The sequence below is a fragment of the Vidua macroura genome, chromosome 5, assembly GCF_024509145.1.
Source record: "Vidua macroura isolate BioBank_ID:100142 chromosome 5, ASM2450914v1, whole genome shotgun sequence".
Classification (NCBI taxonomy): Eukaryota; Metazoa; Chordata; class Aves; order Passeriformes; family Viduidae; genus Vidua; species Vidua macroura.
In genome coordinates, this window is record NC_071575.1 from 12,495,706 (window position 1) to 12,518,453 (window position 22,748).

The 22,748-nt window shown below is 35.6% G+C and overlaps 1 protein-coding gene across 2 annotated transcripts in view; it reads right to left on the reverse strand.

Annotated features, from left to right (window-relative positions):
* POC1B (POC1 centriolar protein B) overlaps nucleotides 1-22,748 on the reverse strand; it is a 44,950-nt gene that overhangs the window by 13,098 nt on the left and 9,104 nt on the right. Inside the window, exons 4-10 of one of the 2 annotated variants that reach the window (XM_053977728.1) lie at nucleotides 22,465-22,644; nucleotides 21,093-21,200; nucleotides 20,107-20,222; nucleotides 19,620-19,753; nucleotides 18,815-18,883; nucleotides 15,682-15,834; nucleotides 7,538-7,624 (exon numbers count right to left, since the gene is read on the reverse strand). In XM_053977728.1, coding sequence (XP_053833703.1) covers nucleotides 7,538-7,624; nucleotides 15,682-15,834; nucleotides 18,815-18,883; nucleotides 19,620-19,753; nucleotides 20,107-20,222; nucleotides 21,093-21,200; nucleotides 22,465-22,644 — 847 coding nt within the window. The remainder of the gene's footprint in view (nucleotides 1-7,537; nucleotides 7,625-15,681; nucleotides 15,835-18,814; nucleotides 18,884-19,619; nucleotides 19,754-20,106; nucleotides 20,223-21,092; nucleotides 21,201-22,464; nucleotides 22,645-22,748) is intronic. The other variant, XM_053977730.1, reaches the window with a different exon arrangement.

A 22,748-nucleotide genomic window follows, 5' to 3' on the forward strand; every position in this document is an offset into this window, starting at 1 on the left:
GGAAACTGAGAGAGAAATAATACCTGGAACTTCCATCCCTCCAGTTCCCAGAAATGTGCTAATGTGCTAAAGGAACAATATACACACATGGATCAACTTGAAAAACATTCCTGAAACACAGCTGCCCTGAGTAAGACCCTACACAAAGTAAAATTTTGCCAGTTTTAAAAGGCCTGTCTTCCTACAAAATATTTGTGTATGTGTGCACATGTACAATTTTTTCCTGTCAGGTCCCTCTCCTAGGCTTCCTGTTCTATAAGAACTCAAGCTCCCTCCATATGTGCTGAGACACTGTTACAGGGTGGATCACCAGTAGCTATTCCATACCTATTCCAGTATCACATCCAATGACTTTTTCTTAATGATAATACTAATATATATCCTTATTCTAACTGCTTATTTCCAAATTTCATTAAAAAAACAATCCACCAATTATTTCATTATAAAATTATTAGAGAGACAGAACAGTGACAGACAAACTGTACAATCATAAAGTACATTTCCTCAGGAAAGCAGGCTAAAAATAGCATAGTAAATATTATATTCTTGCACTGTCTAGTGCCCAAATTCAGTACTCAGTCTTCAATAAAAACCTGACTTTCTCTTCAGCTCCAGTTCACTAAGAGAATATAATCATGACTATTAATGAATATCAGGACATGTATTATTACTGAAGTATGTAGAGGCACAACATACTTCCTGTTCTCTCCTTGTAAACCAGCAGTTACATGCTGTGTTAGAATAGCATCACCGCAAAATGCAAGGACCATTTGGATCATATTGCTCTTTTATTATATGTGTTGGGTTCACCTTCAAGCATTTGATCCTTAAGCTTTATTTGATGCTAGTGGTATCAAAGCATACTAATTTTAAGATTATGTACACAAATAGTTTTAAACATACCTAGACATCTACAGCAGCTCAAAATGCAAGTTTAGAAATTCACTGTTCAATATGAGAAACACTTCATTTTTTCATGCACTTGTGATGAGTCATTTTGTTCATATACACCATATCTTCTTTAGAAGGCTCTTAGCTGGGCAACAGAAAAAGCTGTCTCTACTGCTTCATGCCTATTCCAGGTGGAGGAGTAGCCTTTAGGGGGAATGGGAGACATTCCTTCCCTGAGAGCAGCTGAACATGTTTAGCTGCAGAGCGGCAGAGTTTTGGAGAGAAGGCAGCCTATCCTCTTGCACCAGCCCCACACACTCTACCTGCCTAGCATGCAAAGAGTAGAAAGGTCTGTCTGAAGTGTGCTATAAGTCAAGATGACACTAAAAATTGCCTGTCTAAAAGCAAGATTGGACAAAGAGGGGGATTAATTTGCAATGACACAAAAGCACAATACTTATTTTTATTCTGCTGCACTGAACACTTCAGACTTCCTCTATTTACAGTATTTATTCTGTGTTTATATAAGACTTAGCATGAGCCATTCAGAGCCTGTTTGAGAGTTTTTTGGTATGTTCATCTATGGAAAAGGCACAGATGGCTTTACCTCAAAACTTTGGAGACACTGGATCTCTTCACACCATTTCCTAATTTAATTCTGTTTGTCGTTGGGAGTTCAGGGAGTTGACAATTCAAATAAGCATTTACTGGTAATCAGAAGAATGGCAGTAAATGAAAAAAAGTTCATAGCTATTCAGGGAGTGGCCTTTCTTATTTCCCTGTCTGGGAACAAAAAAGGTAAGGTGATGGAAGAGGCTGGGAACTGTCAGTTCTTATCAAAGCCCTTTTACCCATGGGATCACTCCCCAGTGCAGAGCTCAGTCTAATTGGCAACTGAGTTTCAGGGATTCCAGTCTTTCTTTCAAAGGGAATACTGCTGGAACTTTTCTTTGGTAGAGAAAAATGTATGCATACCATGTAATGATCAGAGTTTTTGTCTGAGGACATTTAGGAAAGTTGATATTCATGAACTACAGAAAGCTGTTTGTTGTGCTTTCAGATGATCTATAAAAAACAGCAAAGGTAACTACTCTGCACAATGAAGTGATATATGAGTTTTGTTCTATCAGCTGTTCCTTTCTGAACCGGACTTAGGCTCCAGGGGAGATGATCTATGTATAAAATTGCCATTACTTCCTTTCTTTCTTTTACCCTCCCCTTTACCTCACTGAAGACAGTTGGTGTTTATTTCCATGTAAGGCTGAAGCTACGAAAGGATGCAAATCAGAATAAATTTGAAGTTGCATGGTAAGGAAAATATGAAGTGTTTTAAAAATTCGTTTTTAAGATACAATTTCTATTGTCATCCTCTCCTACTGGATTCTGGAGTTATGTTAAGGAACAAGGAAGAGACATTACTGCAAGAACTCTTCAAAGCAAATTTCCATGAGGAAGAAGAGTCAACTAAGCCTTCATGTATGCAAAAATGAATGAATATATGCAAATTTTTCATTCATAATTGCTGTCTTTCCAAATACATAGGGTGTTTTTTGATTGTGGAGCTTGGTTCTTTGTGGCTTTTTTAAAATTCAAAACAAAGGCAGAGAAAAGTATATAAAAAATACCTACACCCTGAAACACAAACTGCGAAAGCGATCTGTACTGAACAAATTGAGAGTACAGACACTTCTACTTTTTGCCTCGAGAAACCTACTACAAATGCAGTACAGATAAACTTTCTATTTTAAAATTTAGTATGTTCTTTTTGCTCCAAACAGAAACAATCTTATCTTTCCTTACTCAGTAATTAACCCAGTCTTAACTTTGCAGGAGTTGTACTGTAAACGAACAATAAGAATGTCTGGGTTTTAGTGTTAAATGGCACTGGAAGAAAAAGAACAGCAAACATCTCCCAGCCAGAGCAGACATTCTGACTTCCAGATTACAGCACATTGCTTTGCTTCCTCCAAATCCTGTTTACATGAGCAAGGTCAGGGGATGAAACATTAGAGAGCCTCTACAGTGATTTCCTGCTTCGGTCAGTAAAAACTACAGAGACACCATCAACTTTCCCTTGTTTCCAACAGCTTATCAGGGACCGGAGGTTACCAGTGTATTGCCTTACAGAATTGAAAAGACCCAACTTCCCTCAAGACAAAAACTAAAATTGAAGGATGAAACAAAAAGAAATAGTCCCAAAGAGAAACAAAACTTCCAATTTTTCCTTTTCAATAGTTCAGAAACAAAGGCAATGTGAAGTTCTTTGACACATGGAGGAGTGGGAGAGAGGCAGTAATGCTTTCAGAGTCCTCAATGAAATAGAAAGGAGAAAGAAGCACCACCCCCAGCCCCCAAATTTGACCCCAATTTAGTGAACATTTTCAGAGTGCAAAAGGCTAGAACACACCTAATTTCCAGTAACTGCAACATATGAGGACTCTTATAATTTAAAAAGTCAGGACATTACACAAGTATCAGTTTGTTAGGCATTCACAGCTAATTTTTACAGTGCTTTCAATAATACACAGGAGAACTGAATAAATGAATCATCAAATCCAAAGCTACTTCTGAACCATAATAATACACAGGAATTCTTAATGGTTTTGTAATTGTAGTCCAAAAGAAAGCAACTCCATACTGAAGATTTCAGTGAAATTTTTCCACTGATAGAAGGATCATACTCCTTTCACTGAGTTTACAAAAGAAGTTGCATCAATATGAGCCTTAGATGAAGAAAGATTTTTCACCATGTTAAAAACAACTGGCTTTAGTACTAAGCTAGAAAAGAAGCTGAAAAGATAAGGTGTTTACAATTCAGGTAGTTTAATAATGTAAGTGTTTTTAGCAAAATCCCTATAAGAACATTTATATCTCCCTATCTTAGCTTAACCTCTGAAGCAAGAAAACACAACTAAATTAAAAAAAAAAAAAGAAGCAGGCATTTTAAGTGTGGAAGCTGTGATAGACTTTGGTTTTGATGAAGCAAGAAATTAAAATTCCTTGAAAAAAGGAGGAGAAGTGTTGCATCTGAGAAGTAGGAGGAAGAGATAATACTAGTATTTTCTTAGACAGCTACAGCTCAAAATAAATGAACTGATAAGAAAATATCTAAATATATATTTTAAATTCACAACAAAGAATCAAGAGTGTAATATTTTTAAATATTTGTTTTTAAAATCTTCTCTAGGCAGACTGTTGTCAAGAATAGATGATGGTGATACTTTGCTGCGCCCTAATTATCTAGAGTAGTGTGTCCTCTTTTGGGCTTCTTGGTCCCATATAGACACTGACATCCTGGAGCAAGTCGAGAGTGAACAAGATAACAAAGGGGCTGGAACATGATATGGAGAAAAGACAGAGAACCAGGTTTGTTCTCTGGAAGAAAAAGTACAGGGAGATCTTACTGCCATCTCAGATATCTAATGGGTAGATAGAAAGAAGACAGGCACACACGTATTAGAGGACTGCTATGAATTGAAGGCAACAGACATGCTGGAACATATGATATTCTAGTTACATATTATGAAAAAAATATTTTCATCAACCAAACACTAGAGCAAGCTGCCCAGAAAGGTGGTGGAATCTCTATCCTTACACATTATTAACAAACGAACTGGACAAGGCTTATAAGAACCTGATCCAAGCTGGCCTTTGCTTTAAAGGGAAGGTTAGATGAAATGACCCCAGACATCCCTCTCAACATATACTATATCACTTTTATTAACAAATCTTCACAGAAGGAAGGAAAAGGAAAAACCTTTTTGCTCTGTCACAAATCATCTTAGGGACAGTAACAATGTATTTCCCATAAAGGAGTAGGATAACATACAATTCCAGCTGAAGAAAAGATTCTCAGTAAGAAGAGCTCTTTCTCCTATTGTCTTTTCTTCTGGACTAGACTGAGACCTACAGAAGTTTTTAACCACTTGCTGTCAGGAATTCTGGTAGTTATTCAACAAAATATTACAAGGTTTTGCACAGACTTCCAATCTTCCTGAAGGCATTTCAGGGAACTTTAAGAAACTCACCAGAGTTCCTAAAAAAGCTTCAATGTTGTTACTCACCCCAGAGAAAGGCTGTATTTAAAGACTGCATTTTCATGGATCACTGTCTCAAGTATCTCTCTCCTTTAGCAGAAAAATTAAAGTAAATATGTTGATTAGCTACTTCCAGGGGTGTAGGGACTTGCCAATATGTTTTGTAAATAACCCTTAAGATCCTGCTGTGCTACGTTTGTGATAAAGGCATTGAACAAGAATGTATAAAGACATCTAAATGCAGACTGCATTTTTCTCTCTGCACATATCAGAAAGGCAGAAGAACTCCTTAAGGTACAGCCTTAAAAGAATAAGTAGATATAGATAAGACACGTGTAAATTAACCCAACAATCTGATCAAAGACTTTTATTATTTGAAGAGCATTCTTTCAGTCAAAGTAATGCCAAAAAGCCATAAACAGATTTAAAATGGGTCTTGAAATGTTTGCAGGGAACAAAAAGTGCACAGTGATAATGTCTTTGACAGCCAGTAGAAAAAAAGCAACCTATTGAGACTGGAATCAGGGATATGTATGAGGTAGGATGATGAATTAAACTAGTACTAGAGGATGGCAACCTCAAGTTGAAAAAGGACTAAGGAAAAAAAATAAAAATAATGCACAAAAGTAGTATCATTCAACTGAGGACAAACTGGATCAAGAGGAAATCTGTCAGTGAAGGTGTGATAGAAATAAAGGCAGCACCTGCCCTTTTCTCCTTGTTTCTTACGAAGAACACATCAAGCCTCTGTTCGACAGTCTCCATACATTAGGGAAACTGAGAAAGCTTCAGATAAAAAGGTCCAAGTCACTGAGATCCAGAACCCTCTAGAAACAAGACACAAAGAGACTAGGTAGCTGGCCTGATTAAGAAACAGGTGATAATTCCACAGATGACAGAAGCTGGTTATGTGACAGACACTGGACAGAAAGATGATACAAAAGGATGAGCTGACATTAGAAAGCAGGGAGGACCAAATTAGTTTGGCAAAGTTGGAGAAAGTGTTATTGCACTATGGGAGAGGAAGGATATTACTGACAAAGAAAACATGCAAATGATTCCTGATTTTGTGTGAACAGTGGCAGGGTTAAGGTTAACCTATGTTGATCAGGACAGTTGCCCTTAATGCTACAGTCCAAGTAATAAAGTTATTTCCATCTAGAAATGTTTCTAGATGGAAAAAGACCCAGATGGGGAAGGCTGAAATGCAACAGTGGTGAGAACCAATGATAACTCGTAGATTGAGATGCTGGGAAAAAAAAAAATAGTGATTACTGACACAGTCAAAAAGCATAAATTCTGAAGCAACATTTTTATATTGAAGATTGTAAAGCCAGACAGACAGCAGTCAAAAAAATGCTGTACTTCTTAGATCAATGTACTCCTCTGAGTTCTGGGCATAAAGTTTTATAAGCTGCTTTCATAGCAAAAGAATTAATGGAGACTAAGTGATTTGTAGGTATGTAATAAAGAATTACAGTGCAACCATACATTTGAACTCTGTGATGAACAGATTAAGTAATAAACACAGACTACTTAAAAGTGATAGGTAGTCAATAAATTATATCTACCATAATCCACTGTGAGGCCTACTAAAACAGATGTCTACAAAGAACCATACTTCCATTATGAAGACACAACACAACTGATAAATCTTTAAATATATAACATTATCACTGCTCAAATATAAGTCATTATATGATTATTGTTTTGAAGTTAAGATTTCTCATCAACCTGTGCATCATGATCTTCAAAAATGATCTTAAAGTATTCTATATAGTACCTTCACATACATAGCTTTCACAAAGCATTCATGACAAAATAGAATAGCAGAAATCACACCTGCTGCCTTTTCCTAGGTATTAACCCTTCAACCACACAAACATTTTATGGTAACTAAAATTGCTCAAGACACAGTTTGTGCCTTCACAGGAACAGATTCAGAGCTAAAAGAAAAATTCTCATTTTAACCTAATTCTAGGACAGCATGTCTTTTAGATTTCCTACCAGGAAAGCATATTTCTCCTCCCACAAAACTGCTGCCTAAAACATTGCCTTCCTCTCCTCCCACACGCCACACCAATGGCATATGTAAAGCCAACACTAGAAGACTCTAATCCTATCACTGTCTTAAAATGTATGACTTTTTTTTTTTTTTTTTCCTTCTAGGGAACTATTAAATGCCTTAAAAGGAGAAATAATAAAACATCACTTAGAATTGCATCAGTGAGACAGTGATTCTTTAGGGTTACCATTATTTGCAGATAAAGACAGAGTTACAAAAAGTGTTTGAGAATAAGCCACAAATTTTAACACTAATATTTAGATGTACTTAGCATGTGCTTATAAATAGAATTTGTGCTTAGTGTAGTGATAAAACTGCAGGTATAAAATGAAAGCTTTGCTATTACACCATCTTCTGGTTAGATTTGGGTACTGTGACAGAAGGTTTAAGTTGAGAACTTAGGATATTGAGCTCTGAGCACTCAACAATTGCTAAAAAATCTATTTCATTCTTATGGACAGTAAAAGCACATTTCTGGAACATGTTAGCTATACCTTCCCCTTTTTCTATTTTTCTTTTTTTCTTTTTTTTTAAAGCAACTTACAGGAGTACTGATATATGAAGACGTTCTAATATCGATGATAACTGGGTCAGGTGTTTGTGTATCAGGCACATCAAAGGTAGGGTTGACCTGTTGAAAATGAATTATATCATTATTTCAGCACCAAATAGGAAATAAGACTGAAATAAAATTGAGAACACACTTAGCAGCCCAGATCAATTGGTTCCCAATCCCTATTTAAGTTCCTTAAGTCATCCATTACTAACAGACTGTTGATATGCCTATTTCTTCTGTACCAACTCTGATTGCCAAAATAAATTTGAAAGCACTTCTGTGGAAAACAGGTAGTAGGTAACACTGAAATCTGTGATACAGTAACAGATCAAAGACAAAAAATGTTGCTCCTGAAACCACAGGAAAAACTGCTTTATACTGGGACAATGTCAGAGGCTGATTGATCAGATAGAATGATAGATGACAGAAATGTCATCACAGTATCTGCAATTTTGCTCTTAATATCACAGTTACTACTTGCTTATTTTTGGCTATAGAAGTTAATCTATAACTTTAGCAATATGTTGCTAATGTCCTTTCCTGAAAGTGAAGCATTAAGAAAGTACCAGAGAATATGAAATTTGACAAAGCTACTGCTTTTATCTTATGGTTTCACCTAAGGATCAGAATAACCTCCCTATAAAAATCTGTGTGCATATTATCCCTACCACTATATTATCTAGGTGTATCACAGCCTAAGATGTGTGCCTTCTCAGTGTGATGCATGGAAGTACTATTCTTATTATTTTATAAACTGGCAAAATTTACAGAGAGACTAGATGACTTTCAAATCACCAGGAAGGCTGATGCAGTATCATCAATAATCCAGAGGCAGTATTAATTCCAACCACCTTACTGAAAGCAGAAAAAAAGTCCCAGAACCCCCAAAACTCACACTTGCCTAGTGACAGGGTTAAGTTTGGTCACTGAAAGTTTCTTAGCTACAAGGGTCATTTTATTTGACTTCTCAAGAGGAAGATCCTACTATTTCACCTGAAGACTGTCAAAACTCTGGCTCAGCCAAAGCTGCTCACTCAGTAACTGCTTCAGTGCTATTTCCACAAGGAAAAAATCCCTGATGCTAGGGTCCATACATTGGTATAAAGACCTTTAGGTCAGAGACATGTTTGTTAAGTAGCTAGAATACAATCTTATATCTGGAATTAACAGCCAGGGAAGGAGGGCAGCAACACCTTGTACTGCCTGAAGACATTTCATTCAGTTTATTTAGATTTCCATAACTTACGTGCAGAAATCTAGATAAAAATTAATAGAAACAAGATCTCCCTCAGTAAATACAAGTGAAGAAGATTGACACAGTTTACTAGCAAGCTAGAAGGTAAAGAAACATTTAAAAACAGATATTACCTGATTATTCAAAGTAAAAGTGATCCTTACACTTTGCAGCACTTACAAATCAGAGATGACAAACCTTCCTTAAGGTGAGATCTTAAAGCTTGTTCACATCTCTGAGTAGCAGTGCTTAGTTCTTTCTTTTATTCAGTTTCAATAAGCCATTTATTCTTCATCTATGAAGATGAACATCTATTTTTTTTTCTGTCTTCCAATTACAAGTGCATCAGTCAAGAATGGGCAGGGACTCAGGGACAATCAAGAAAACCCATTCAACTACATGGTCATCAAAGCTGAACACTTAAAATTCTCCCTCATTTGTAGATATTAGGATCAAGTCTTGCTTTCTTCCGATTTTGTTAAATAGACTTGAAGGAAAGAAAGGGAGAAAGGAGAACCAAAGCCAGGTAACATGGTCTATAAAACCCTTCTATTTAGCTGAAAATTCCACCATTTTAACTGGATTTCTCCTTTAGCATCTTCTCTGCAGAAACATGATTAATGAAAACCTCCTTTGAACACAGTATTGCTTACCACTTTTTGACTGCTAAGGCGAGCAGTAGAGGAACTGCAAATTTTACTGTTTTGCCTCTATACATATTATGTCTATTGAGATTACACAAGCAACTGTCCACAGAGTTTACATTTGTTCAGTGCCCAGGATAATCAGGGTCAGTTGCTTCTGACATTGTCAGCCCTACACTAAATATAATTAATGCATTATCCAAGTGCCAATAATACTAGGGGCAGGTAAGACTGAAATAATTTTCTGACATGCATCATTTGGGCACTGAAGAGAGAACAACGCATCTGCTGGATTCTGCAGAAGAGGGACAGTAGATGCCTACTACCTTTCAGTACTCTAATGTGGAGTATTCTGCTGTAGTATTATCACTAATAGCTCTTGAAACATCTTTGAGATAGTATCTCTTTATTGCATACATTGGAGATATTGCAGAATGAGTTCAATTCTTGATACAGGTGGGTAAATAAATACATGGTATTATTAAGTTTTTAAAAATGCTCTTTTCATAGAAGTGTCACATCCTGGAGCTAGAATGAAAGTTCCTCTGAGTCTACTTCTGCTTATTGCTTTACCAGTGATAAGGGGAGGATGAGGACTACTGTAAACACTGACTGGGGGTGGAGGAACTGTCACAAGCCATACTAAAATAATTAAATATAAAGTTATTAAGCAACTAGTCAGAAATAGCATCTAAAAGGCGTTTAAAAATGCACAAAAATATAAAGGCTGTATTTGAGGCCTTCATACAAATATTAGTATTTAATATTGCACTAAAAAATGAATGAGGTAATGGAATTAAGCTAACTGTAAAAGTTTCAAATTACTTGACAGTTCCTGACAAGGTGATGTGGTTAGCTGTAAAATAATCTTACCAAGGGAAATCTTCAAGGTAAGTCTTTGAAAAGACTTAACTTTAAGAAAAAAGACAGAAAAACCAGAGCAGTAAAATGCAAGGTAGGGAATACTGTCACATATTACAGGTTTTCAAAAACTCTTTCAAAGCCTTGCTTTAATTTCCTGGTAAACTGATACATAAATATTTTCAATATCATCTTCTAACATGATAATACAATTAGCACATTTTGATCCATAGTACAATCAAATATATTTGAAGGGAAGGTTTCTACAGAATCTTTCATGAATTAGAAAAATAAAGTTAATAAAATTAAAAGCGGAAGTTTTAAATGACTCACGAAGTATTTCTTAGGAAAGTGATTTAGCTACTTGTGAAATAGTCTCTCCAAACACAACAAGAGAAAATTAGCTTTAAATTTGATTAAACACTGTTCTTTATTCTAGACTGGGGCCCTCAAGCCAAGCAAGCCATATAATCTTTTTTCTACTGCCACCTAGTGTATATTTGAATTTCCTTCATCTGAGAAAATGTAACTGAAAATACACTGAAAATTTTAAGATTAAATTAAATCAATAAAAGCACTTTATGCACAAGAGATAAACTCTATGCACCTTAATATGTCCACACCTCAAAGCTGTTTTGAAAGAAATTCATTTATTTTAAAGAAGTCTTTAGCACATGAAAGGTCAATTACATACAAACATGGCAAATTCAGAAATACAATTCTCACCAAGTAGAATGCAGCTTTTAGTATATTTCACTAAAATGGCATAACTGATTAAACTACTATTTTCAAATAACTCCAGAAGGTCCTTATGTCAAACAGAGACAACAACTGGGATTTATGTCAGCTAAATTTAGACATACAAATAATTTATTTACATTTCCAAGTTGTCTGAAAAATTGAAATTATTATAAGCATTAAAACTCTACTTCCTCGAATATTCAAGAATCACATTGATGAGTGCAGTTGGAGAACAGTTATAAAGTTTTACAACTCAAGAACATGAAATTCAACACTGCATTAAAATTCAGGCTACTGGGCTCAGGAGAAGACACAACTAATGATTTTCTTGTAAAAGTTAATTATGCCTCAAAAATAGGTAGGTAGAGTGAAAATAAAATAGGGAAGATATCTGAAATATTACTGGTTCAATGTATAGCTTTGAAGAGTGAATAAGAAAAAGTAATCAGAAACGGCAAAATACACTCAAGCTTTATCTTTCTGTCACTATCCTGAAGGCAAAACACCAGATGATACCTGCAATTCTTAACACCCTTGTACCAGCTGCTTTATTCAAAACAGCATTTCCAACAGGTGACATGTGAAAACATTGCAACTGTGCCTCTGATCCCAGATGAATAAATTCTAAGCCAGCTCCATTTTTGTGTATACTATTCCCCCAGAATCAAGTTCTGGAATTACAGGGACTTTGCCACTCTGAGACAAGCAGGGATAGAGAAGCAATGGCTAACCAAAAGCAATAAAAGTGTGAAACATCAGGAATTTTAAAAAATAGAGGGATAATTACTTTCCTCTTGAGTTCTGCCTGTCCATCTGTTGAACTTTTCGTATTCTAATACCTTCAATTTTATCCTAAGGCAATCCCTCTTCAGTCCTGTTGTACAGGTGACTAAACTTAACCAGCTGAGCATAACTCAAGACAATGTATTACAACACATCTCAAGCATTTAGATGATACTGTAGTGGCATGTAGCAAACCTTAAGCAGTCATTGATACTTTTAAAAATCCTGTCTCCAAACTGCCTCCTCTGCCTGCCTGTAACTCCTGTATAAGTTACCAAGCCTCCTTGAATACTGTTACTCTTGTTTGACTAAGATCAATTATCTTACCCCGTTCACATAGAAATATGAAAAGAAAGGAAGAAAATAACAAGAAAGGAAGCAGTTCTGCATATTATCTGAAGTGTAGATGAGATAATAGGAAAAATTGTCATTACAACTGCTATGCTGTAGTGGAATAGATCACAGAGAGAGATAGGGGAATCTCCAAACCTCTTCAAGACCCTCTAACCAAACACAGGTGAACTGATGTAGCACTTTTAGGAAGAATAGATGATCTCCAGAATCTCCCTCTGACATGCCTGTTATTCCATTCCTCCTTTCCCTTATATATTAGAAACATGATGAGCCATTGAAAGATGAGAGTAGGATTGCAGTGGAACAGCCTAATGCTAGAATTCTCTCTATTGCCTCTGGCTTAGAAAGACGTTGGCATGTGAAGAAAAAATGTTTTAACTGACTGAAGAAGGACAAAATTCTTTTTTTTCTTCTCCAGACTACAGCACAGTGGGCCTAGACATTATGCTTTTCGTAGTTAGAAGAGGAAATAGTTAAGAAAATTGGACACTGAAAAATTTCAAGCACAGTGCTACCTAGGAATTAGTGCATGCTAACTAAAGCATGTTATTGCTGGTGGTAATCTGATACCAGTTTTGTCTGTATAAATTATGTTTTTGTCCAGTTGGTGAGATCTATTCTTCCTCATCGCAGCAAAAATCCCACGATTTTTGTTGAGACAGACAGGAGGAGAAATAAAAGCAAGAAAAGACCAATGGAGTGAGAAAATTTGATAATTTCACCTTAAAACCATCTCACTTATTATTACATTAATTCTAAAAATTAGCTGCAAAAGCGATTCTAATCACTAATACTATAGTATTTAATTTACAATATAAAAATTTATTATATTACAATAATGAGTTTCACTGAAACTCATTTCAGGCAGAAAGGGACCTGGGGGTGCTGGTCAACAGCCGGTTGAATATGAGCCAGCAATGTGCCTTGGTGGCCAAGGGAGCCAATGGCATCCTGGCCTGCATTAGGAATTGTGTGGCCAGCAGGAGCAGGGACATATTTTACATTCTTCCCCTGTACTCAGCACTGGTGAGACCACATCTTGAGTGCTGTGTCCAGTTCTGGGCCACTCAGTTTAAGGACATTGAGATGCTTGAGCGCGTCCAGAGGGGGGCAACAAGGCTGGTGAGGGGCTTGGAACACAAGCCCTATGAGGAACATTTAAAGGAACTGGGGTTGTTTAGGCTGGAGAAGAGGAGGCTTAGAGGTTACCTTATTGCTCTTTACAACTTCCCGAAGGGAGGTTGTAGACAGGTTGGTCTCTTTCACCAGGCAGTAACTGACAGAACAAGAGGACACAGTCTCAAACTACGTCAGGGAAGGTATAGGTTGGATATTAGGAAAAAATTCTTTACCAAAAGAATAATAAAGTACTGGAATTGTCTTCCCAGGGAGGTGGTGGAATCACCATCTCTGGATGTGTTTAAAAAAAGACTGGACATGGCACTTGGTGCTATAGTCTAGTTGAGGTGTTAGGGCATAGGTTGGACTTGATGATCTTAGAGGTCTCTTCCAACCTCATGGATTCTGTGAAACTGCCAGACACTGTTTTGTCTCAAAGAATATAACATACTTGATGTTTACTTAGAGAAAGATATTCTAGTGACAATATGATGTTAATAGAAAACTAAATACAGCAACTCTTGTTAAAATCCTGAAATCAGGCCAGAAAATATAACAAAGAGTCCAAAACTTTGACAAAGCCATAGAGCTCTTTCACTATTACAGAGCAGCCCAGGAGCCTATCAGCTGCTGCAAGTGCTGTAGCCATTAATAAATGCAAACATAAGGCTAAGTTAAATCTGTCAAAGCTAACTAATAAATAATTTCTTGACATTCAACTACTGAATTTCCTTCATGAGCCTTTTTAGTATTGATAATGAGGCTTCCTAGCCTTAGTTTAACTTTAGCCTGAACTCATTAATGCTTTTCCAGAACTTCTCAATTACCAAGGACCAGGAACAAGAAAAAAAAATAATTGAGAAATTGGTTTAGCATATATTCACACCTTTGCCAGACATGTAAACAGCAGAGAGGTCTGGAAATGTTGACCTGAAAAGAAGACAATAGACCCCTAAAGCTATAAGCCACTGTGTTTCTTTAGTACGTGTTATAACTGGGTGCAATTTGAATGGTTTTGAAGGAAAATGTTGCTCCAGCAAGACTGGCTTCAATCTGCTGGCAAATGCTGTGATTGAGTTTGTTCTGGTACTGACCAACTATACTGAAGGCTGGTACCAGTAAACTTGACTTCATTCATTTACCTTACAACAAATATCAAAGTCCAGCACGGAAGTTTATGAAGCTTGTTTGTTTATAAAGCTTTTGGTCAGAACAGGATGCAGTCATCCTGTTCTGACCAAAATGCTAAGCATTAGAAAGCTTCACATCTGACTTGACAATAGAACCAGGCATAGAAGAAATCTTTGTCATGCATTTTGTCAGAGTTCTCTTCCCCCAGCAAATGTTCTCAATCTTTATACTACTCATTTGCATGTATTAATATTGAAAAAACACCCACCCACCCAAAAAAAAGATCAATATCCCCAAATGTCAATGTTTTAAAACTCTGAGGATGAAATAAATGCCATGCAGCAGTATCTACATTTTCGATGTAGGCAACCAGGCAATAGTGAACTTCTATAGTACTCTGGTAACATATTACAGTAATCAAAGTTCTGATTGCTGTTCTAGATTTATCTCAGGTAAGTTCTTCAACACTAGAGGAACCTGGAAACTATCAAAAAAAGAGAAGAAAATATAGGTAATTGCCATGCAGAAGCCAGCCAGCTCTATCAGGCACTGTCACAAATAAAGCGTAAACAATGGCCTCATTGAAGGCATAACACTGGTTACCTATTGACCATAACTTTCAACTATTTGACAAACACAAAATTTTTCCTATTACTGACACAGAACATTTGACATTGCACTTTTATTCCCTAATTTCCAACACTTTCAATGGATGCCAGTAGATAGTTTGACAGTAAAGTAGTTCAAGAATGAAATATCAGGAAATCAGACTACATAGTGCTGTAAAACACACTTGCTAGCCTAAAAAGTCTTTTAGATAGATATCAAGACCTTCTCACAATACCTAAAGGTCTTGGAAAGAAGGACACCTTGTGACAAGAAAGTATTTGACTTTCAGTAATACCAGCACTTTGTCCTCCTTATAATGATGTATTTTGATAAGTATTGTAAAGCTCATTGGAAGTTCAGATACCTACTGCAACACCTGCAGAGTTATTTCAGAAACCAGATTATCATGTATGTTTTGCTTGAATGAGATGTAGAGTATAGACACAGAAGCAGCATGAAAGTAATTTCAGCATAAACCTGCCAGCATCAGCTTGCCTAGTAACCCTCATGAGGATTCATAAATTATGGTTGCTTCAAAAGTAGTATACATAACAATAAAAAGCTCCTGGTATATATAAAATATATTTAACTATAAATGTCAGACAGTGTTCACAGAAGCTTCTTGTTTCCTATATTAGACAATTTATTGCACTCACCTCCACTGACTTACGTTTTTCATCATGGAAATGAGATGATCTTGTGTAAACATCAAGAAGATGAGGAGAATCATCAACACGTGTTCTTCTAAAATTGTGTTTGAGAACTTCTTCATAATTCAAAGTACTAAAGTTGGTTTTCCACAGTAATACCTATAAGAAATCTCCATATCAGTAACTACTTGAAGGCTATTCAGTGCTCAAAACCTAGCTATTCAGTAAAATCTGCTATTACTAGTAGATAACTGCATCATAACTGCCGTGGTGTCTTAGTCCAATCTCTACTGCAAAACAGGCACTTTCCCAGAGTATCTTTACTTCAAATCTAAAAGATGTGGTTCAATCTCTTAAAACAGTAACCTCTAAAACACATCTATAATCACAAAACAAAGCAAACTCCTGTCCCACTGAACTGTCCCAAGTTACTTTTCTGTCAGATTAAGGGATCATATACTGTTAAATTTCTGCCCCCTATAAAGGCTTGCAGGTCTAACAAGAAAGTTTGAAGGAGTAAGAGAAATGAGACAGTTCCACAGAACTCTAAAACACCTGGTTCCAGTGTTTTAGCAACAGGAATCTCTTTTCTGAACTTTTGTTTAATTGTGTTCCAGGTAGAAACCATATATAAGTCACACAATGACCAAATGCAGGTCATAAGATACAGAGGTAGTCCAGAGGTATTCTATCCAGTCTTATGAATATTCCACATAGGCTACTACTTTCCAAACAAATAGGTATAACTTTGCTCTTTCACATAAAAGGTCTTATGTTTTCCACGGCGACAGGTTAATGAAATAAATTGCAATGTGCACATACAGCCAGAAATGTGAGGAACATGACAGAACACTACACTTTGAGATCTTTTTTGTTTGAGGAAAGAAGCAAACCGAAAGAAAAAAAAGTATCCAGTGTTTGTTTCAAATATTTAACCTGCTTCTGAACAATGCTGTCAGCTGGTTCTGCACCAACCAGAAACTTGATACAAAAAGCAGAGATACTGGTTTTCCTTCTTTGATGGAAAGGTATGGAAGGATCTGTTGACTGAAAACTTCTTGAAATAATATATGTATGAAGGAAGCAGTCTTCCATAAACTTAAGAGTGTATCAGCTGCCTCCAGCACACACTGTGAACAGACAATATATTTTGGGTACTGCATGAGGGGTAGAAGATGATACTTTTATGGCCAGCCTCTGCTCATAAGCATGACATTGCCAGCAGAACTTTTCCAACAAATACACCTTATAATTACAGTAAACCAATAATCACAGTGAGTTGAGAAGAAGTCCCACAACCATCCTCCTGGCACACCTGGAAGAAGGCTGTGGATGGGTCAGCAAAACAGGATGTTTGAGAAGTATGTGTGTATACACCAAAAGAAAACGGACACTAAAGAATAAAGTTCTTATGTTTACTATAGATAAAGATATACACCTTGGTAGTTACCCAACAGTGGTTAACACATTTTAAAACTTAGAAAAGTGAAAGTTGCAACAAAGTACTCCTCTCTCACCAAAACTTTCACAAAACAAAGTGAAAAACTTTAACAAACATGGGAAGGCCCATTTTTAAAGTAATTTAAACAGTTATTAGATCTGCTATGACTACTTTTTAAATTTAACATTTAACTAATGTTAAATGTTTCCTGATGAAACTGGATCTTCCCCCTCATATATTCAGTACGAACCCACTATATCTAACTGCTGAGGAACATGAGACAGATTTTTACGTACTTTCTCCATGCTCTCATGCCCCAGAAGCTTTACAACAGAAAATCAGGGCAGGAAAAAGGCAATGACATGACTGCACTGAACACACATGTCATTCAGGGGGCCCCAAATTCCAAGGACTTTGAAGTAAGACAAGCATTCCCAGGATGTGTTGGCATTCAATGGGTAGGCTATGTTAGGCTTAATAATGTAAGTCCTTGCCTTCATCAGAGCTTCTCAGATCAATCTTCTGTCACGTGAATATATGCACTTTTGTTCCTCTCAAGTTAAGTATAATATACCAACAGTAATAAACCCCAAAATAAACTACTTCTAGAAGGTAAGGTCAACAATTCAGAATCACATAGGACTAAGCTGCAATTTGGGGCTTAAAATCTTATTTAAAACTTCAGTATGGAAAATCAAAGATCATACTAGTGGGTCAAGAAATAAATATCTTTCCCCCATTCTTGGTTGGTTTTTGCGGGTTTTTTTCCCTGCTTGTAACATTAATATTGGATGTTTGATAACATTTTCACTTTTCCAGTAACTTCAAGTCTTGGCAGTACTTCTTACTTAACACTTGTGATAGAAAGCAATTTTTTTTATTTCCCAAGACCATCCCTGCTACTAGCTGAAATTTATTTCAAACTCCACAAAACAGAATATAGCCATGAAATATGGTAAACTCAAAAGATCTTAATTTCAACAGCATAGCTTTTTATATCTACGTTGAGCTTTTAGATTTTTGTAACTGGAAAAAATGAAAAAGACAACTAAGGAACATTTCAGATTGAAAATTTAAATCTTGTGATACAAAATTTCTTTCTTTTTGCAAACTTTATAGACCTGATAGAGAGGATTCCAAGCTTGATAGTATTTGTTCTTAATTATAAAATTTATTACAGCAGATAGAGATTAATTATAAGATTTACTGTTTAAATTTTATTAAAATGTTCAAATTACTCTTCTTCCCTTTATAAAATCCAGTACTTTACTGTTTCACCAAAGTAAATTAGTAAAGGTAACACAAGAGGGTTTTTTTCCCCAATTCTAGCCAAAGTTTTCCCAGTAATATAACTTAATACCTACAATTACAGAGTAAGGACTTTATAAGCAGTGAAAACCTAACAAAGCAGGTAGAACTTAGTATCAATTGCAACACAACTACTTCATTGACACTGAATTGCAACACTTGAAATATTCTTAATTAAAAAATCATTCCATTATTTTAATATGTAAAATAGAAGTGGCTAGTCTTCTCCTCATCATAACATCCAATGGAAAGTCTACAGAACACACAAGTAGACAGAATGCATGTGAGCATGTGAGTAATTAGCAAGTTATTATGACATACTATACTATATACTCCCATCCACTGTAACAAACATTAAGACATTTCATTTAAGGAGACAATACTACAAACCTGAGCATCCACTCCACCTGAGGCAAAATTTTCACCGCCTTTTGAAAAAGCTACACAAAGTACAGGTCCCTGGGAAAAAAAAAATAGCATACAGTAAAATTAGGCTATTCCTGTAATCATGATATTTCAGTGCAGAGAAAAACACCGATGCCATTACCTAATGTAATAGATTTTTCAATTTTAATGCAATAAGGAACAATTTCACTGTAGTGAAATTTCTGCAAAACTTGATTGAAAAGTTAATATTGAACATTTTAGTAAGATGCTACATTACAACTACAACAATCTATACTAGGAAAATAGTGGCATTATCCTTAGATTTTATATTTCAGCTTTGCAATTAAAAATTACAAAATATACATTACATTACTCAAGGCAATACATTTGAATGATTTATTATCAAAAATAGGGTTTGTTTGGCATTAACAGGAAAAGGAGGAAATGCCTGCCATTCTTCACAAAAGTTTTCTGTAAGCTTCCTCCTCCTTAGAAAACACTGGTTTTCAATAGACAATAGGACTGAAGTGCCAAATAACACGATTTTGAAAATCAAGTGAATTACTAATGAATTTAGAACATAAGCTTTTACTAAACATCAAGCATATAATATTGACAGGTAAAAAGCATGGTTACAGGTAAAAACAGATGCATTTCCTTAACCACTTGTGACAACACCTTGTTGTTCACTAAATTTCATCGCAAGTTGCAAGATAAAAAACCACAATGGCATAAATGTTACTTTCCCTTTGTAAAGATACTGAACAACCTATTAAGATCTCCATTTAAAGAGGATTATTGTGTATACCTTGTGTCCATGAAGAGTGTAAATAAGTCTTTCTCCTAAGAGGTCCAGAATCTTAAGGGTACCATCAGAAGAAGCAGTGATGAGGTAGTTACCAGAAGGATGGAATGATATACAATTAACCCCTGCTCTGTGAACTGATTTACAGAAGACAATATTCAAAAGCTGTAGACATCTACTAAGAGGATATGTACACTTTATTTCTTTGTGCTTTTCTACTTCCCAAAGAACTACTTCATTTAAAGGAAAAACAACAAAAGTGCTGAGGTACAGAAGACTTGTCAGAGTATTTGCTCAGTTCAGTTCTAAAAATTGAGAGAATCAAAGATAAAAAAAGGATTCAGACTGGATTCTTGGGGTTAATAGACTACAAAAAAATACTTAAAACATGTCAATATGACTTGTCAACTTTTGCCAGTAATACTCTTAATAAATCACATTTAATTGCAAAGAGTCCCATTGTAAAGAAAATAAACTACGTTGTTTTTACCTTTGAAAAGCTGCAGTAGCTTGTTTGTTCGAATATCCCATAGTTTCACTGTGCTATTGGAACCTGCAGAAGCTATACATGTTCCACTTGGGTTGAAAGCCACAAAAGTTGGAAATCTGAATATAATTTATGAAAACAGATTTATAATGTGTTTCCACAGAAATATTTAGGTGTGCATATATATATATATAAAGCCCACAATTTTAACAGTGAGTTGCCACAAACTTGTGTGGAATCTACAAGTATGGAAACTCAAATAAGGCATTTCAAGTAACTGAAATAAGCATAAGAAAACAAGATGTACATGATAAATCATAATCTCACTTTTCTTGAAAATACGGTATAATTGATCCAAGTCAAACCTTCAGAGTTTGTTCTAGAGTACAAAGTTCCTGGAAGATAGTGCTGCAAAGAGTTTGTAAGCCACAAATAAAATAATTTTGTCTGAGTATCTAGCTGTAACAGCACTTTGGATTTGAAAAAGGATGAAGGCAGCCATGAAATCAGCAAAGCACATATACAAGATAAATATTCCACTGTCATGTTAACTAAAACTCTAGATCCAAGATATTTAAGGAAACTGCATATAAGTAAAAGCAAGTATTTTTTAAACTTAAATAATGCAGATCACTGAAGGTAACAAAATATTGTTTTCATCCACACATGGAAAAGTCTTAAACCTTTCTTCCTGTTGATGCATCCAATAACAAACAGCATTATCAAAATTGAGGGAAAACATGGAAACATTCCACAATCCAAGAATAATCTCACTTCTGTTTGGATTATCTCCTGATTGCTGAAAAACAGCTGTATAAGTTCAGCCAGTTAACCCCTTTGGAAAAACATTATATTATTTTACTTGATATGGGTTGTAGAATTCTGATCTGTTTTCAGATTTACCATATATAGATGTTAATACCACAGAACATTAAATTAATGCCACTAAAATTACACTATTACATTTCTCTTTTTCTAGTAAAACTTACTCTTCATAATCTGAGAAGCTATTAACACAAATTTTATTTCTTGTATCCCAGATGTTAATAGATTTGTCCTCACCACAAGATGCTATTATTCTTCCATCAGGTGAAAATCTGGAACACATAAGTGTATACATTACTTAGGAACTGATTCTGCCTATATTAGCATTAGAGACATAAGTAGCAAAACAGCAGAACCAAGTAAGCCTGTTTGAAATAAGGATTTACAGGACATTTGAACTTCAAGTATTTCTCATGGACTAATAAAACTGAAAAGAAAAGCTTCTTCCATATTCCACTCTGGCCCATTTCACAATCAACTACAATTAAAAACAGAGCCATAAGCAAGAGGAAGAGAGGGGGTTGGGGGGAAGGTATCAGCAACCTAAGGATGTCACTTCAGATGACAAAGAGATTATAGAAAACTATAGGTAATAAGACAAAGAGGACATAGTAGAATCTTGTTCAATGTTAACCTATATTTATGTTGTCTGAGTTCTTTCTAAACTTACAAATAGTAGGAAAGCATTCACAATTATTCCTAGACTAGCAGACCAGGTTTTTAAAGGGGAAAATTGACTTGTTTGTAACTTCCTTGATCATTATTATTTCACTTATTGAGCAACTGCACAATAACATTGAAAAACTGTTCAAGAATTTTCACATGTGATTTCCTAGACCTTTCCTTTTTCAACAATCAGATACTTTGAAACTTTGTAGGGGTCTGCATTTCACCAGTGTAAAATTCCTTTCTCAAGAGGCTTATATCAGGCCTCTCTTAGCTGCAGATTTTCCATTAATATGGAGGAAAGGAAATTTTTTTTTTAAAAAAAAAATCAGCAAACAATCTGTTCTTGTCTTTGAAGAGCTGTCCTGTCTTTATAGAGTATGAACCACAACTTGCAGTTCAAAGGCCATTTCTTTTACCTTTTCCAATTATGTCATTCATCTGGATTCATAACCATTCCTTAATGCCACTACTATTCCAAGAATAGTGAGAAAAACCCCTACAATGCATGATAAATCTAGATATAACTGGTGGGAAATAAGTTAGCACAACAAAAAATAAAACAAAACTGGGGAAAGACAGGATGCTGACCGAAAATAAACACAGAAGACCCCATTTGTCCTTTAATGTAGTGGAACGAAGACAGCAACTGATTTAGTACGTGCACATATTAACATAAAGCAAACTTTCATACTTCAGCTAGGTCTATACAAAACGTGTATGCGTAAGATTCATTTCTTAAAATTTAATTATTGGTGAGAGATCATTACTTGTCATTCACAGACTTTCCTTCTCTTATTTCTACTCTGGGATATAAAATCCCTTTTGTTAGGAATTCTACTTTACCAAGAGACTAAAAACAACACTTACTTGGCACAGCGAACCCAACCAGTGTGTTGGAATAGGGTAAACAAAAGGCGCTGATAGCAAACACTCCATATTTTTATTAATTTATCATTGGATGCTGAAACTACAGAGCAGCCATCATGGGAGAAGCTCACACTCCGAACAGATGCTGTATGACCTTTCAATACTGATGATTCTCCATGACTAAGGGGGGAGTAAAGAAAATGAAACAAAACCCTGAATACCAAGTCACAGATCACAATTATATTAAAGAGCTTAAATCCCCATAAAATTCTATTTTGGCATAT